Source organism: Belonocnema kinseyi, chromosome 2, assembly GCF_010883055.1.
Source record: "Belonocnema kinseyi isolate 2016_QV_RU_SX_M_011 chromosome 2, B_treatae_v1, whole genome shotgun sequence".
In the NCBI taxonomy this organism is placed as follows: Eukaryota; Metazoa; Arthropoda; class Insecta; order Hymenoptera; family Cynipidae; genus Belonocnema; species Belonocnema kinseyi.
Window position 1 is genome coordinate 72,594,430 of NC_046658.1, and position 16,853 is coordinate 72,611,282.

The 16,853-nt window shown below is 29.2% G+C and overlaps 1 protein-coding gene across 4 annotated transcripts in view; it reads right to left on the bottom strand.

Annotated features, from left to right (window-relative positions):
* LOC117182964 (exostosin-3) overlaps nucleotides 1-16,853 on the bottom strand; it is a 39,592-nt gene that overhangs the window by 6,331 nt on the left and 16,408 nt on the right. For 3 of the 4 annotated variants that reach the window (XM_033376086.1, XM_033376085.1, XM_033376084.1), the window contains 7 exons: nucleotides 10,838-11,895; nucleotides 8,063-8,273; nucleotides 7,738-7,994; nucleotides 7,523-7,650; nucleotides 6,963-7,239; nucleotides 3,381-3,485; nucleotides 2,211-3,286 (listed from right to left, as the gene is read on the bottom strand). In XM_033376086.1, the coding sequence (XP_033231977.1) occupies nucleotides 3,182-3,286; nucleotides 3,381-3,485; nucleotides 6,963-7,239; nucleotides 7,523-7,650; nucleotides 7,738-7,994; nucleotides 8,063-8,273; nucleotides 10,838-11,895 (2,141 nt within the window). In that variant the 3' untranslated portion in view covers nucleotides 2,211-3,181. Of the gene's footprint in view, nucleotides 1-2,210; nucleotides 3,287-3,380; nucleotides 3,486-6,962; nucleotides 7,240-7,522; nucleotides 7,651-7,737; nucleotides 7,995-8,062; nucleotides 8,274-10,837; nucleotides 11,896-16,853 lie in introns of those variants that run through there. The other variant, XR_004468341.1, reaches the window with a different exon arrangement.

Consider the following 16,853-nt stretch of genomic DNA (forward strand, 5'->3'; position numbering starts at 1 on the left):
ATAGAGCTCCAAGGAGATTATGTTGAAAAATAAAAAAAAATTTACCCACAAAAAATTGTTTTTATACTTCATTCTAAGGACTTATTGAACTACCCTCGTATTATAAAATATAAGTGTAACTTTGTACGATTGTACGCATTTTATATTAGACTATTTCGTGAGATGTTGGAAATCTTATTAATCGAGTTTTATTTTTAGTATATACATTTATGAAGCTTTAATTTGTCGTCTACTAATTTGTCACCCACCTCCAAAAAACCTAGGTAGTAATAGGGCCAGGTCCTGTGAGTGGCGTTGCAGTTCGTCAGTTAACCTTTGAGCGGTGCGCGGTGAAATTGCGTACAGTGACATAAAAGACCCTGTCTCTAAACCGCGTTAGTGTTTTCATCAGTTAGTGAACATTAATTGTTTAGCTTTATTTTTAATTTTTGGGTATTTATATGAGCAACATAAAATTTTCAGGTCATCGTGGTCTATTTTTTACAATAAATATGGATTAACATTCAATATCCTAATTTTTCTATGAAATTGCGTGCATGAATCAGTGTAAAATATTCTCATTTTGCAGGTCTTCAAATAATTCAACTTTTTGAAGCGACCGCCAATGACCCTATATTTTTTCGAAGGTGATAGTCTAAGCTTTTAAACCCTGCAGCGATTTTTTTTTAATTTATTTGTTGCAAAATGATGAATTTTTTAACAAGCATCGATTTTTCACCGAAATTAACATTTTTATTTTAAAAAGTTTTTAACTTTTGACACCAACAACAGTTGGAGCGTGTAGTAGACACTTAAAAAATAACCCTGAATTTTAATACATTTTTTTTAAAGCCAAAAACAGTTCAAAAACTGAATAGGACTTAAAGGACCCTGTCTGTAAACGGAAAGTGGGAAAAAGAAGTCTGTAAACGGAGGGTTAATATTTTCATACTTTTAATATCTTTGTTTAGGGAAATGTTTTTTCATTTGTATCTGGAGTTTAGAAATCTCTGTTAGATATGAATTATCTCTTATATAAATGGAGCAGTATATCAAAAGATATGAACATTTTAAGAGACTTCTCTAACCTAAATAAATTCTATACTAAATAAATACAAAACATAGGTAAATACACTTTAAGGTCGGTAAAATCATTTTTAGAAATAGTTTCTCTATCCTATTCCATACTTCTTTCTGATATAAATAAATATTACTACACACAAAATTACATGAAACAAATTTTTTTATTGCAAAATAATAAATAATTAAAGTTTTCCATCTCACCCCCGTAGATGTCCCGTTCTTTCCCAGGCACGAGACGAGACGGGACAAAAGCAATAATTTTCAATTTGTATTTTTTCTTCCTAATTAATTGTTTTGCCACATTTAATTATTTACAAAAGTGGAATATAAGGTTTCACAGTATTTAAATAACAATTTACATTCTTTAACCAAACCTCACAACATTAATTTTTCGATCTATTCTGAAAATCCATTTTTCGGTACAAAAAAACACTCGGAATCAACGCGAAATTTGCAGGGGGATAAAATGAAGATTTAATTTACATATACATACTGTAAATCCTGGATTTTTTCTTTTTTATCCCTATGAATTTTTCATCTGCGAATGAGAAATAAACCTACAAAGTGGCGAATTTCGGAAAGAATATTTTCATATATCAGCATCAAAGCGTGAAAACAGGGCTAAAACTATGAAGTCTTGCCAAAAATTAACCTTATGAGATAAGTATAAATTTAAAGAAATAAGCACAAATGATTTTATTAAGATTATGAAAGTGCTGAAAATGCTTATAATTTAGTTGTTCAAACACAATTTCATTTATTATTTCGCAATAAAGCTACTTTTGCACATGTTAAATAAAAGTTTGAAGACTGTTGAATACGCCTGATGTGATTCAATTCAGTTTTAAATTGCAGAATTTGAGTTTTTCTCTATTCTATAATGCACATAAATATGATATTTATCTCGAAATCTGTATAATAAAAAAATACCAGAAATTCTCACCGCCTTTTCAGGCTAGATGTAGCTATGAATTAAAAATTGTTTTAATTAAACTTTTTCTGAAAAAGATCTACTTCGCTCCACTGGGAAGGAGAAGATATTTCTTCAGAAAAAAATGAATTTAAAATGAATTTTAATCAATTAAATTTTTTATTGACAGCTATTTCTGAAAAAGGATTTTAAAGTCCGACAATCGTAAGTTCTGTGGTTCGATTCCCAGTGGAGCGAAAAAGATCTTTTTTCAGACAGAATTTAATTTAAAATATGATATTTTTCTGTACCTTTGTATTTTAAAAATCAAATTTCTAAATAGAAATAAAGTACTGCAATAAGTTTATGATAAAAAAAGTTTGAAAAACATTGCATTTTATTATAAGTTAAGTGCTCAAGAAATTCTCACAAGCATGAGAATATGCTCAATTTTTAGCTCATTTGAGAATTTACTAAGCATTTATCAGCATTTTAAATTAGGATTTACCAATTCAAATTTTCTATATTCACTTTCAAATAAAAAATGTCTTTATGTTGGTATGTTTTTGGTTCTTAATATTTTAACACATGAAAAATACAAATACATAAATATATGTGTGAAGAAAGATAAACAGAGTGTTGAGTCTTAGATGAAATTATGAATAAATGTGAACAAATATTAAATTTGTTCACTTTTGACAATTTCCACCGAATAAAAAAATGTTGAACTATTTGTTAGTTCTTCAAAATTGAGTCCGAAGATTTATAAGATTAAAATTGACTTTAAAAACTCGCTAATGAGTGCATAATGTTCTATTTCATTTTAAAAATCTACTCCCATTCTTCTATGTTATATAAAAATATTACACATTGCGCAACATTCAAAAAATTGAACTAAAAACATTTTAAATTGATTGAGTCAGAAACAAAATGTCGATAGATAAAATTGATCTTTTGTTTGTGTGGTTTTGCAATTATATGCAAAAACATAAGTAATTATAATGCGTACACGGGAAAGGTTTTTGACTTTCATCCGTATAATTTTAAAAACTTGAGAGTGGACTCTTTAAATGCTATAAATTACGCACGTATTTAAGTTTTGAGACCTGCTTTTTTCAATATGAAAATAACTATCTACTTACGTCAGATTCGAAGGAAAATAAATTCAGTCGAAATCTGGGAATATGGCATACGTTCGCCTCATGGCAATTATATAAACTTGAAACATTTTTGCTTATCATGTGGTATCCTCGTCTTGAAGAGTATCGAATCCGCTCGATATTGTGTGTTTAATAGCGGCATATATCCAAACACCTAAAATAATTTACATAACTAAAATATACCTTTAAACCTTACTGAAACTAAACAGGCCAAATGTAGAAAAGAAAAATTAGAAATAACAAGGTACCTGCGAGAAGAAGTTGATACACTTGTGCCTCTCCTGGAAATGTGTATCATCTTCTGAAAGGGAAACTGGACATCCCGGACATCTAAAAGTCCAACGCGACGTGACCTGAAATCAAGTGTTTCTTTTTGTTCAAAAAACTCAGAAAAACTAAAAAAAAAAAAATAACAGACCACACAGTCCCTATGTGATAAAATATAAAGACCAAACAGTAATTTTTGTCACATTCATTGGGTAATGCAAGTTAAATTCGAAATTATTCGAATAATTTGGAAAATATAAACGAAAAAATCCATTGATTTTCGTAAAATTTAAATTAATTTAGAGGAATTTAAAATGAAGGAGAAGATTTAAAAATATGAAAAAACTTCATGGGATTCGGTAACTTTGCAATGTCTTAGAATTCAAGGCGAGATTAAAAGACTTCAGTATCAATTAAATAAAAACCTTTAAAAATTAAAAAAAAACTCCATTAAATTAATTAGAGTTGAATAAATTTACAAGAATTTAAGTGAATTAAGCAAATTCGAGAGAATACCAAAGAATTAAAAAGAATTCAGGATAAATTAATAATAATTTAGGATGAATTCCAAAAAATAATTTCAAATCTGTACAGATCTTTGAAACCATACTAATTTCTACCAAAAAAGTGATAATGACTACAAAAAGATTCAAATGAATGGGAAAATTAAAAAAAAGAACCCATTTGATGAAATTCATAAAATATCAAACTGAATTGAAAAAACAATCGATTGAATTCAAAACATTTAAAAAATATGAAAAAATTGAGTGAACTGAGTAAATTTTAAATGAGTTAAGAAAAATTAAATAAAATTTCAAAGAATTTGATGAAGTACCTAAAAATAGTAGGTGAGTTTTAAAGAATTCAAGATAAATGAAACAAAAACTTTGCAAAAATCTATTCAATTGAGTAGAATAGAGTGAATTTAGACAAATTCAGGGCGAAATTCCTCGCTGCGTATGAATAAATTCTTTGAAATCCAACAAAATATCATAAAATCTAATGAAATTAGATGAAATATAATGATACTTTCTGAAATCCTGGAAAATTGATTAAAATACTTCGAGAGCTCTTGAAACCTTATAGAATCGTTCAAATCCTTGGAAATCTTAAAAAATATCTTAAAACCTTATACGTCCTTTAAAATCCTTCCACTTCGGAAATTCTTTACGCCCGCATGCACATTTTTTCAAATCCCTTACAATTATTTTTAAAAAACCCTTAGAAAACCTTTGAAATTGTTTCAATCTCTTGAAAATGCCTTGGAATCTTTTAATACATCCTTAAAACTTTAAAATACTTTAAAATAATTTAAAATCTTAAAAAAAAATCTCTTGAAAATTGCAAGGTACTTGAAAAAATACTTTAAAATATTTTTAATTCTTTGATAATTTTATCAATGGATTCTCACGATCAATTAAATAAAAACTTTAATCAAGTGAAAATAACTCTTGAATTAAGCTTATTTAGAAGAATGCACTTGAATTTAGAGAAAAGTTAAAAGAATTCAGGATAAATTAATAAGAATTCACAGTGAATTCCAAAAAATACTTTTAAATCTCTTCAAATCTTTGAAACCCTATGAAATATCTTAGTTTTTAAAATAAATTCTTTAAAATCCACTAAATTATTATTAAGTTTTGTTAAATTCTATGAAATCTGTTGATATTTCCTGAAATCCTTAAATATTTATTAAAATAACTTGAGAGTTTTAAAAAATCCTTATAATCAATAAAATCCTTGGAAGCCTAACATAAAATCCAGGGAAATCTTTTAAAATATCATAAAAGCTTACAAATCCTGTAAAATCGTTCCATATATTCCAAAATTCTAGAAAATTCTTTATCCTAAAAAATTTCAAACCCTTTCAAATCCCCTCAAATTAATGAAATTAATAAAAAATTCCTTGGAATATTTTGAAATTCTCAGTTCTCGTGAATAAATTCCTTAAAATCCACTAAGATATTATAAAACCCCATTAAATTCTATGATGATATTTCCTGGAATCCTGAAAAAGGTATTAAGCCTTCGTCATACATCTGGGATGATATCGTCCATCGCAGAATTGTCACTTTCAGCATCAAACCCCCTGTTTAAAAAAACTTTCGGTCAAAAGACGTATACTGCGTGTGCCCGCGTCCGTGCATTTTGCAACTTCGCTAATTAACGGCCGATTCAAGTTTACTCGTGGACGAATTCGTCCTAGATGACGGACAGCGTTATTTTTTGTGACCTTTGAGGTAAGTAAAATATATGTGTTTTTTTGTTAAAAGTGCATTGTTTTTACTCTTTTTTCATCGAATTTAACAAATAAAAATAATTTACAGTAAAAGTCTGGAAATTGGACGAATCTTCGTTATCTTTTGCGTCAGAGACCTCGAGTATGTTATGACGAAGCGAGTCAGGATGAGAATCATGAAACTAAAGAAGACGAACATTTTTCAGATTTGCAATGTGTTGGATGTCAAAGAATTTGAATGCTAACATATTTTTTTCATGAAATAAATAAAAAAATTTCAATAAAAACATTTTTCACCATGAATGACCTCACAATCTATCTGCTAAAATGTTGTCATTTTGAGATGTTAAAATAAATATGGTTTTTGAAACCCCATCAAATCTAATTGGGTGTTTTTGAAAAGTCATATTCTGAGCATTAAATGTCTGAAATAATTTTTCTTGATATTAACGCAGGGCCAAGATTTGAATTTTTTAGTAAATTGATCAAAATGACGCATGACATTGTTTAAACATTTGAAATGATTAATTAATGAAATCTTTCATTAAAAAACCTATTGGAATAGAAAGAAGAGATCAAAAACTTTTCCCCTGAATTTTTTTTAGAATTTTTATATACCTCTAATTAGCTTGAATATGGCCAAAGACGATATCGTCCCAGATGACTGGCGATGGGCATGAAATAGATGTTGTATGACAAAGGGTTAAAATACATTGAGAGCTTTAAAATCACATATAAGCATTGGAATCCTCGGAAAAAAGATAAAAACCTGTGAAATCTTGTAAAATATCTTAAAACCTTATTAGATCCTGTAAATTCGTTCCATATCTTCTGAAATTCTAGAAAATACATTATACTACAATATTTCAAACGCTTTCATATCCCTTCAAATTAATTTAATTAATTAATAACTCCATGGAATCATTTTAAGTTCCCTAAAATCTTTCAAATTAAAAGCTCTTGGAAAGGCCTAGAACTTTTAAAAATACCCTAAAACCTGAAAAATCTATACACAAGATTGAAATCTATTAAAAATTTCTCGAAATCTTCAAAAATACCCTGAAATATTTCCAAAGAATTCAAGACAATTCAGAAATAGGTATAGTCCTGAATTAAATAGCGATTAACCGAAGATTGAATTTATTGAAAGAAAAATTGAATTATTAAAAATTACATTATGAGCTGCACATAGGGTACCATAGGGACCAAATCTTAAAAATAGGGTACTTTAGGGACCTTGGCTGAATATAGCGTACAATAGGGGATATAGAGACTGGTCTGTGAGGCCTGAAATAAGGTACAGAGAGCATATAAAAGTACCTACCTTAACAGGGGGTTTTCTCGTAATATGTGATATCAAAAAGTTCATTGCAATATCTTCACAATTCATATATTCATCCACTTTATCCCTTATTGCTTGAGGAAGCCAGTGTGTATACAAATATGTATAATGCTTGTGTATAAAAGCAGCCCCTGTCAAAACCATTGACAGCTCGCAAGAGTAATTAGAATTGTAGTTCCAAGCATTGTTATAATTTTGATCCCATGCGTGAAAACGACCAGGAAAACCAACTACACGGTCACGATGTTCTCTCCAAACCCTGAGATGAGAGGAAACATAACATAGGCATATTTTATATATATTTAATTATAAAAAGAGCTTTGGAATGTAAATTATTCTAGAATTGACGCCTGGGAATCAAGAAATTGGTATTTAAGGAAAAACATTATTCGTTCCGACTACTTCCAGACTACTTTATTCAAAATTTGCACAACATTTTGGAATCAGACCGTTGCAAATTCTTACAAATGAGGCCTTTCCTTATAAATGCCCATTATCAAATTTGTAAAATAGTTTATTTGTTTCTTAATATATAAGCTTACCGAAATGCAAACATAATTTCATCGTGTCTTAAATGAGCATCGTCATCAATAGAAAGAACAGCTTCAGTCACAATTGCATCAAAAGGTAGGAATCTATTGTTTAAACTATTTCTGGGCGCCTTTATTACCTACAATAAAAATAAAAATATATCAACATGTAAAAGATTAATTATAAATTCTGAATTTAACGCAGCAAAAGAAAATAATGTACTCACATGTATTGGAACCCCAATATTAGGCCACCGAAGGTCTTCCATTGGTGGTTTAGGACTATTCCAAACTACGAGTACCTTATTCAGATAAGGTAAACCATAAAGTCGAGCAAGAGAACTAATTAAAACTTGTTCTCTCTCATAAGTTAACATGACTATTGTAAATTGTTCCCTAGGATAATTTCCTCCAAGAGATTCGCTAAATTCTTTACCCGCACCCCCGGCTCCTTTGCCGACTGGTCGAAATCCTACTTCAGACCCTGCGTCACAAATTATCATATTTGTTAAATATTCCTGAATATCAATAGCTTATAAATATCTCATTTACCTAAAAATTTTGCATCACTAGGCAAGACGGTATCAAAAGGGAGTTGAGGATACAAATAAAATGGATCCACCCAGTCATTCCACATCTCGAATCCTTGAGTAAGCATGATTGTGTAATTCCTTTTGAACGCAGGCGACGGATAAGGAGGTTCAAGAGGTCCGAGACTTTCCTCAGCTTCGGATTCCGCGATGATGGAATCCGATTTTAAAGGCTGAAATTAATTCCGATAATATAATAAATGTAGCGCTGGCACTCACTTCAGAGATCAAAATTAGTGTTAATAGTGGCACGACATTTTTTAAATAATAAGCTTATATATAAATTACGTAGGTATTGGATTAACTGGAAAGATTTTTAAAAAGTCGCATATGGGCCATTTTATAATAGATCGTTTTTGATGTGATTGCGACGTTATTTCAACAAATTTTGATGTTGAGATTCTGTGATTTTAGATTAAGCATAAATCAATTTAAATCCGGCTAGAATTATATGAACTTTTAGGAATTTAAGTTTCATTTTGTATCAATATATTTTTTATTGGAGTGCTCATTTTAATAATAGGAGTAATTATAAAATACTGCTTCCAAATGTCAAATTTTGAGGTTTTTAACTTATTATTTCTCAGTCATTATTATGTAAAAATAATTAAATTCAACTTTTCATGAAAGATATGTCCCCAGTATATTAATAATTTGAAGCATAAGTTGCGAGAATTGCATACCTTTATGTATGAAATTGACTAGTGAAAATCGTCGCATTGGTTAAATCCTCCTTTTTCTTCTTCGATTATCTCCTAAGATGTAAAAGAAAAAAATACGCAGCTTGTAGGGTATCTTTATATGGTAAAATTCTACACATCCGATCAAAGTTTTCGATGGGAACTTGCCCGGTTTTTATTTTAAACTATATTAAAAATCACGTAAGGATAACAATTTTTTAGCTAGTACCGGGTACTAAACGGAATAACCATATGAATGAAGTTAGCGCTTAAAATTCGATTACTTTACATTTCGAACTAAATAACTCTTTTAAATTAGAAAGTTTTCATAAAAATGAAATCCTATTTATATTCTTTCCGTGCTATAGAAATATATGTAATTACTGGTAAAGTATAATTTTCTTTCATTAAAATTATATTTATAGGCATGCTTGTTTGTTAAAGGAAGAATATAATACTACTTTTACACTATTTTTACACTATGAAACGAAGAAAGTTCATTATTTCAAATTCTTTGCACATAACAAAGAAATCAATTAATACGAGATTAATACATAAATTCCAGAAAACGAGGTTCTAACACAAAAATATTGTTTTCCAATTACATAAATTTATCAAATATATTCAAATAACAAAAATTGCATTTGATTTAAATACAATTTTGCCAATTAAATTCTTTAATGTGTGTAAAGAATTTCAAATTTTGTTTTGAAATAATTTTTCTAATTTAAGAAAATAATTTACTTAGTTTGAAATTTAAAGCAATCGAATTTTAAGAGCTAACTTCATTCATATTCTTATCATGTTTCATGCCAGTTAAAAAGAGTGCTCCTCACGTAATTTTCAAAGTAGTTTTTAATCAAAATCGATCAAAGTTTTAAAGATAAATGTTATCCAGTGTTTATAGTTTCACAATCTTAATATATCCTACAGTTTTTATATTTTTCTACATCTTAGGAGATATCTGACGAAGAAAGATGAAGATTTAACCAAAATATTATATAATATTATATAAAGACATGTAATTCTCTCAAATTTTAAATAAAGTTATTAATATTTGGGACATATCTTTTATAGAAAGTAGAATTTCATTAGTACATGAATGCTGTTTTACTATTGCGATATTACTTCATTAAATTTTTTTAATGTTATTTACCATATAAACGAATGACGCTTTTATTTGAAACTTATCTATTTAAAATTTTTTAGTTCTTCAATTCTATGCCACTTTAAACTTAAACGCTTCCAATTTGATATTTTTTCCACTTGAATATGATTAACTGAATATGATTAAGGCTTTCGACCTCAAAATGTTCAACCAGTAATTGTTACAAATTAAAATGGTATAATTTTTAAAGAATTTTCTTCCATAAAGTCAAAAATTTCGTACAATTTGAGGCCTAAAACGGAAATAAAGAATAGATAAATTTAAAGTATTCAAAATCATATTTTGTAAGCCGTTGTTTTGGGTATGCAGGGTGTCATAATAGTCGAGGGCGGCTGAATATTTCCTCAGATAAGATATTTTTCAGGGAGTTCAAGATCATTCTTGAAATAACTTTCAACGAGGAATTCAATGGTGACCTTTATTTTTACCTTGACGATGACCTTCAAGTTTTTTTTAAGATCAACTTTAAAAAAATAAAAGTCCCCTTTTTTACATCGGCAATCAATAGAGCGACCAATTTTACGTACAAATATGTACCCAGGTCGGAGGTAAATTGTAACCTTGAAGGTCACTCTAAGGTCATTCTAACTTTAACATGGCATATTCAGTAGTAACCTTAAGCATGACCTTGACGATAACGTTCAAGGTAATTTCAAGGTCAATTTTTCCCCACTGGAAATCCCCTTTTTTACATCGGCAATCAATAAAGCTGTCAATTTTACGTTTGAATATTTACTCAGGTCATAGATCTAATTTGACCTTGGCCCAGAGGTATGCAGACCTTTTTTAAGTTTAAATGACTTAGACGCTAAAAAAAACCAGTAGATCGCTAGTCCGAGCCCTGTAAATTCTACCTAATTTCTAAAAAAGTAAAGCGAGTTGAACGTACCACAAAACTTTCGTTGAAAACACTTGGACTGGCGGTTTGTGGAGCTGGCAAAGGAGGAATTCCAAGTCGATCCCGAACACAGGCGACGATCGTGTCAACGGCGCCCTGAGCGGTCCCTAGATAACGCTCCCATATCAATCTTCCGTGTCTACGCATGGCCAGCAGATCATTGTCCGGTATAGCACGCAGCAAGAAGTGCATCTCCGTTACTCGAGCTTTGGGTAAAAATATGGCTGCCCTCCGCCAAGAGATGACTTCCTTATAACTAAGAAAGATTTGATCTCCTCCCAAAATAACAGGTATGGCACCAGATCTCAGTGCTTCATGGAGCCTCGCCTGTATCGATGACGTAGTAACGAACGTCGTATTACTAGGTGCTAAAATTAAAGCGAATGTCGATTCTTTTAAAACTGATCTCCTTGACGAATCCGTGCCACAGAGAGACCAATCTAGGGCCTCTATCACTCTTCCGTCGTCAGATGCTGGGATACACTCAAACTGAATGAAAAATCTGTCATAGGTGATTCCAGTGCTCTTGTCTTTCAAATGCTGAATAATAAAGCTATCCAAGTTATTCTCGTCTACTGCCAGTCTCTCCAAATCTGCCTCAGCGTCGTCCAGTTGATGCGTCGTTGAAGTGCTTTTCAATGATTTCATTTCACCTTGAAAGGATAATAAATACCTTCTTCTAGCTGGTAACATTTGCGCACATTCTTGCCACACGTCTCCACCTGGTGGTCCCAAAATGGGTGGAACGATCAAATCAAAACCGTCGCGAAACTGATTTCGATGAAACGTCGATTGCACTATCATCGCCCGACCTGTGTCTAATCCATTGAAAATGTCTCCAGCTTCTACGGATAAATCCCTCCGAGCGAGGTTCAGTAAAATATGATTTCTGCCATCCCCTCCCCAGTAGGGTAATGCATGTAGTTTTTTTAAATCGATAGGACTCCTGGATTTTTGGGAATTTGGTTGTTGAACAGAGAGAGCTTCTCCAACGAGAAGTATGTAAATACAAGCCTCTGCGGGATTCGACGTCAAGTGAGGATTATAACCTGAGAATTGAGAGAAAGAACTAGATGTACTTAGATATAACCAAAGATCTCCACAAAGGAAATAAATTCAGGAGCAACATGCAGCACTTCAAGATCGTAATAGTTTATGGGGAAAAAGTTGTGAATACGTTCTATTATAAAATAAAATAATGCACTACAATGTTTCTACAATATGTATTTAATTCTAAAAATGCAATTATAATGATTATTGAAGTATTCGTTGATACGGCAAAATCGTGATTAGGTTTGACAACTGAACAACTTTGTTGTGTCTTATCATGTTGGTACCCCTGTTGTTATTCAAAATATTGAAAGAGCAAGTTCCCCATCTAGGGCGTATCAAAAAACAAAAACATTGTTTCATTTACTTTTGGAATGCGGATAAAAAGTTTCTGGTGGGTACTAAATATGACACCTTCCAAAGGAAAAAAAAATAAATATATGTTATTTCTTTAAAGCAAAATCATTTTTTTTCTTGTTTTGAATACCTCATGATCAATTTACATCTAATTGCGTACTTTCTTCCGACGCAATAGAAAAAATTATAATTTGCCTAAATCAAAACGTCAAGTGGTTGTCAGGTTTGATTAGATTCTTATATTGTAAATTCTTGCTTAATTCATCATAAAGTACTGACAAAGGTAAAAAATTGATAAAATAGCAGAAAGGATACTGAAAAATAGCATAAAATTATAATTTGTACATTTTTACAAGTTGAACATCAATATGTGTGCGCACAAAATATTTTTTCTGTGGTTTAAACCTTGAGACATTAGTATGGTATTATTAATAATCATTTTAATTTTATTTAAAACAAGAAAACGCATTATTTTGCCTAAAATCGACAAGGTGTTTGACCAGGAAAACCAGGAATCAGCCTGGAATTTCAAGCATGGGCAAAAAGCCGGGATAAAGTCGGGATTTTATTTTAAAGTCGGAAATTTTTCACATTTGTTTTTAATTTTTATATAAATATTGTCTCACTCTGCAAAAATAAATATGTTTGGAATTGTGTTTAGTAATGCCAACTATCTGTGTTAAAATATTGAAAATCATTTTATATTTAGAATTTTCACATTCATTTTTCAAACTTCCTTTTTAAAAATTAAACATAGTAATCAGATAGGCAACCTAAATTTATAAATCAATTACTCATAATTGGCATAATAAACTTATGGTTTAGGAATACTGTAAATGTTTCGCAAATAAATTAAACACTCTTTTGTCAATTTAAAAAAAAAACGTATTTGAAGTTAGAATGTCATAAGCGCGTTTGAAGGTTCAACTGTTTGGTGGTAAATGCAAGTGTTTGATTTAAAATTAATTTTTTTTCTTAAAAATTCAAATATTTGGTAGAAAAATCATCTTTCTTGGTATAAAATTAATACTCAATCAGTAACTCAACTGTTTTGTTGAAAATTCGTATTTTTTTCGTTGAAAATTCAACTATTTTGCCGGACTTTAGATAATAATAATTATTATATATATATTTATATAATAAATCAATTAGCATTGAAAAATTATTATAATAATCGCTTGAAAGTCAGCCGAGTAAAATGCAGGTTTGACCGAGAAAACCGGGAAATAACCTGGAATTTATTTTTAAGTTTGTGTGGCCACACTTGCTTTTACATTAATGCGAGAATATTAAATAATTTTTTACTCGGTTTATACTCCACATGTACATATATCAAGCCAGTATACAACTTTTTCCATGTGTACTGAATATCAAAAAATATTTTCTAAAATTAAAATGCTGAGAAATAATCGAGTTATTTTTAATTTGACGTTCAACATTGTTGCGCAAACTGAAGAAACTTTATATTTTTCATTCCTTTGTAGGGAGTTATTTTCACACCTAGGAGCAGCTTTTTATCCATATTCTAAATTAAGGAGAACAATACTTTTCTTTTTTAATAAGCCGTATATCCCATCAAATTGGCTTTATTCTACAACGTATGGCAACTTGCACGTCAGTTTTGGTTGAAAGTTGAATAAATATATTAGAATAGAAATCTCCGATTTATATGAGCCTGCTAGATTAAGTTCCTGGCTTATATTTTCTATACAGATTACAGGGTGCTAATAAATTCTTATGTTTTGCAAAATGATGCGGAACTACTACAGATTTAACCCGGGTGGCGATTCGGTGGACGATTTCAATTCGCCGGTCATTTCCCGGTTTTTTTCCGGTCAAGCTTTTCAATTTTCCTGGCCAACTAAAAGTAACATTCATATTTGCCGCCAAAAGCAAACATTTATTTTTATTCATGACGTTCATTCTAAACATCCATTAACACAACAGAGCAAAAGATTGCAAAACAAACCAATTTTGAAATAAATGCTTACATTTTCCACTATAAAATATCAATTTTAACAAAAAATGGAATATTTAAACTTTTAGTTGAAAAAATTAATTTCCAACACACAATACGGATTTTCAAGAAGATATTTCAATTTTCAACTTAAATAATGGATCTTTAACTAATATAATTGAATATTCAACAACAAAATAATAATTTTTACAGAAAAATATAAATTGCGTCAACAAAAACTAAAATAATTCAATTTTAGGTTAAAAAAATTAATGTTCAACCAAGCAGAATAATTTTCAAATAAAACTATGAAATATACAATTGCAATAATTTATATTTTCAGTTGAAAAATTACTTTCACACAAAAAAACTAACTTAAAAGAAATAGTTACATTTTAAAACAAAGTGATGAATTTTCAACCTAAATTGTAAATCTTGAACTGGAATTATTAAATGTTAAGTCAGAAAGATGAATTTATAACCAAAACGACGTATCTTTGATTAGAATACTTGAATTTTTGACAAAAAAGGTTAATTTTCAACCAAGAAGATTAATTTTTATAAAAAAGACGAATTTTCAATTGAAAAATATATCTTTTCAACAATAAATTAAGTAATTAAATTTCTAGTCAACAAAGGAACGTTTAACCAATGAGATAAATTTTCAATTCAAAATATGGAATACTCAACTGAAATAATAGTTATATTTTCAGTTAAATAAAAATAAAATTTAACCAAAAAATAAATAAATGTTATACAAAATAGTTAAATTTTCGACAACAAATCATCCTTTTCATCCAAAGAAAAAAACATGCTTTTAATCAAACAGCTCATATTTCAACCAAGAAATTAATTTTGAATTAAAATTATGAATCTTTAACCAATAAAATAATTTTTAACAAACGAGTTTAAGTTTTAACCAAGTAATTTTATTTCCAACCTAAAAGATGAATTTCCAACTAAAATGATAAATATTTAACTGAAATACTTGAATTTTTACGGAAAAAAAAACATTTTTAAACAAAAAGATTAACTCGTAAAGAAAAAGCTAATTATTTACAAAAAATAGATATTTTTACAAAATACGTGGTTTTTTAACGAAATAGTTGAATTTTCAATTAAAAATGACAAACTTTCATCCAAATTCATGAATTTTGTACTAAAAAATATCAATTTTCAACAAAAAATAGAACAGTTGAATTTTCAATTGAAGAAATTAATTTTCAACCAAACTCATAAACTTTCAACTAAAATGAATATTTCAACGGATCTCCACGTTTCGAGATCCCCTGAATCAGAAAATCAAGTTTTTACGATGGCGCCTGTCTGTCCGTCCGGCTGTCCTTAAACACGATAACTCGAAGAAATAAACGAATCGAATTGATCTTTGGCACATTTTTTTGGTCCTTAAAAAAAGTACGAGGAGTTTGTTAACCAGCCATTTTGAATAAAAATTCAAAAAGTGATCGCATTTTGAAAATTTTTGAGACCACTTTTTTCTGAATTTAAAAATTCTATGCACGGATATTTATAGTATTAAAAAATACGAAAAATTTATCCTAATGAATGAACAAAAATTGTTAAGTCGAAAAAGAGCTACAAATTTGTTATGAATCACTTTTAGATAGGACACGTTGTTTTGGTTTTAATCATAAAAATGACAAATTTCTGGAGAAATGAGAAAACGTACGAAAACAAATTGATAGAAAAGATATTCACCCAAAAAAGCGATACAAATTTGAAATAATTTATTGAATTCTCGTCATTTATGAGTGAGAAAATAATACAATTGTCCAAAACTTGACACCACAACATTCAAATTTTGAACTAAATGACGCAAAATATGAAAAAAATCTTCAAAGCGTTTGAAAAATCCTATAAAGTGTCTTAACTATTTCCCAATAGGATTCGTAATTTTGTTTTTATTTATCGTAAGTAATATGCAGAAAATCGAAAATTCCAACATTATGCCAAAATGTGCGAGATACTCGTATATAAAAAACTAAAAGAAGACTTGTGGGGTATTTTGTTTTATTTACAAAAAATAATATGAACGATTTTTATTAATGAAAGACTTTTCAATGAAAGATATAAAGCAGATTTTTTTTAATGAAACATTCACTTTCAAACAGATTTTCAACCAAAAATAAAATATGAACATTTTCTTTTAAAAATATAATTCTTAACCTAAAAAGAAAACAGGTCTTTAACAAAACAATTAAATTTTTTATCGGAACAGTTACATTTTTAGTTAAAATTTTGATTTTCAAAAAAGTAGTTACTTTTCAAAGACAGAAGAATTTTCAATTAAAATGATGAATCTTCAAACAAAAAAAACTAATTTTCAACATAAGAGTTTAACTTTTAACCAAGTAGTTAAATTAAAAAAAAAGATGAATTTGCAAAGAACAATTTCACCAAATTTTCTATTATAATTCAAAAATATTTCTTCTGAAATATGTGAATATGTGACGAATTCTGACTTGGAAGAGGGATTTAAAAATTTTCTTTCTTCTAAATCCGAATCATAATTCTTGTAAAAAAATTCCTTCCCATATCAAAAATTCCCCATTCCAAGTGAAATTATATTTCTTTACGGAAACTCTCTCTCCTTAAATAAAAACGATCATTATTTTCTAAAAT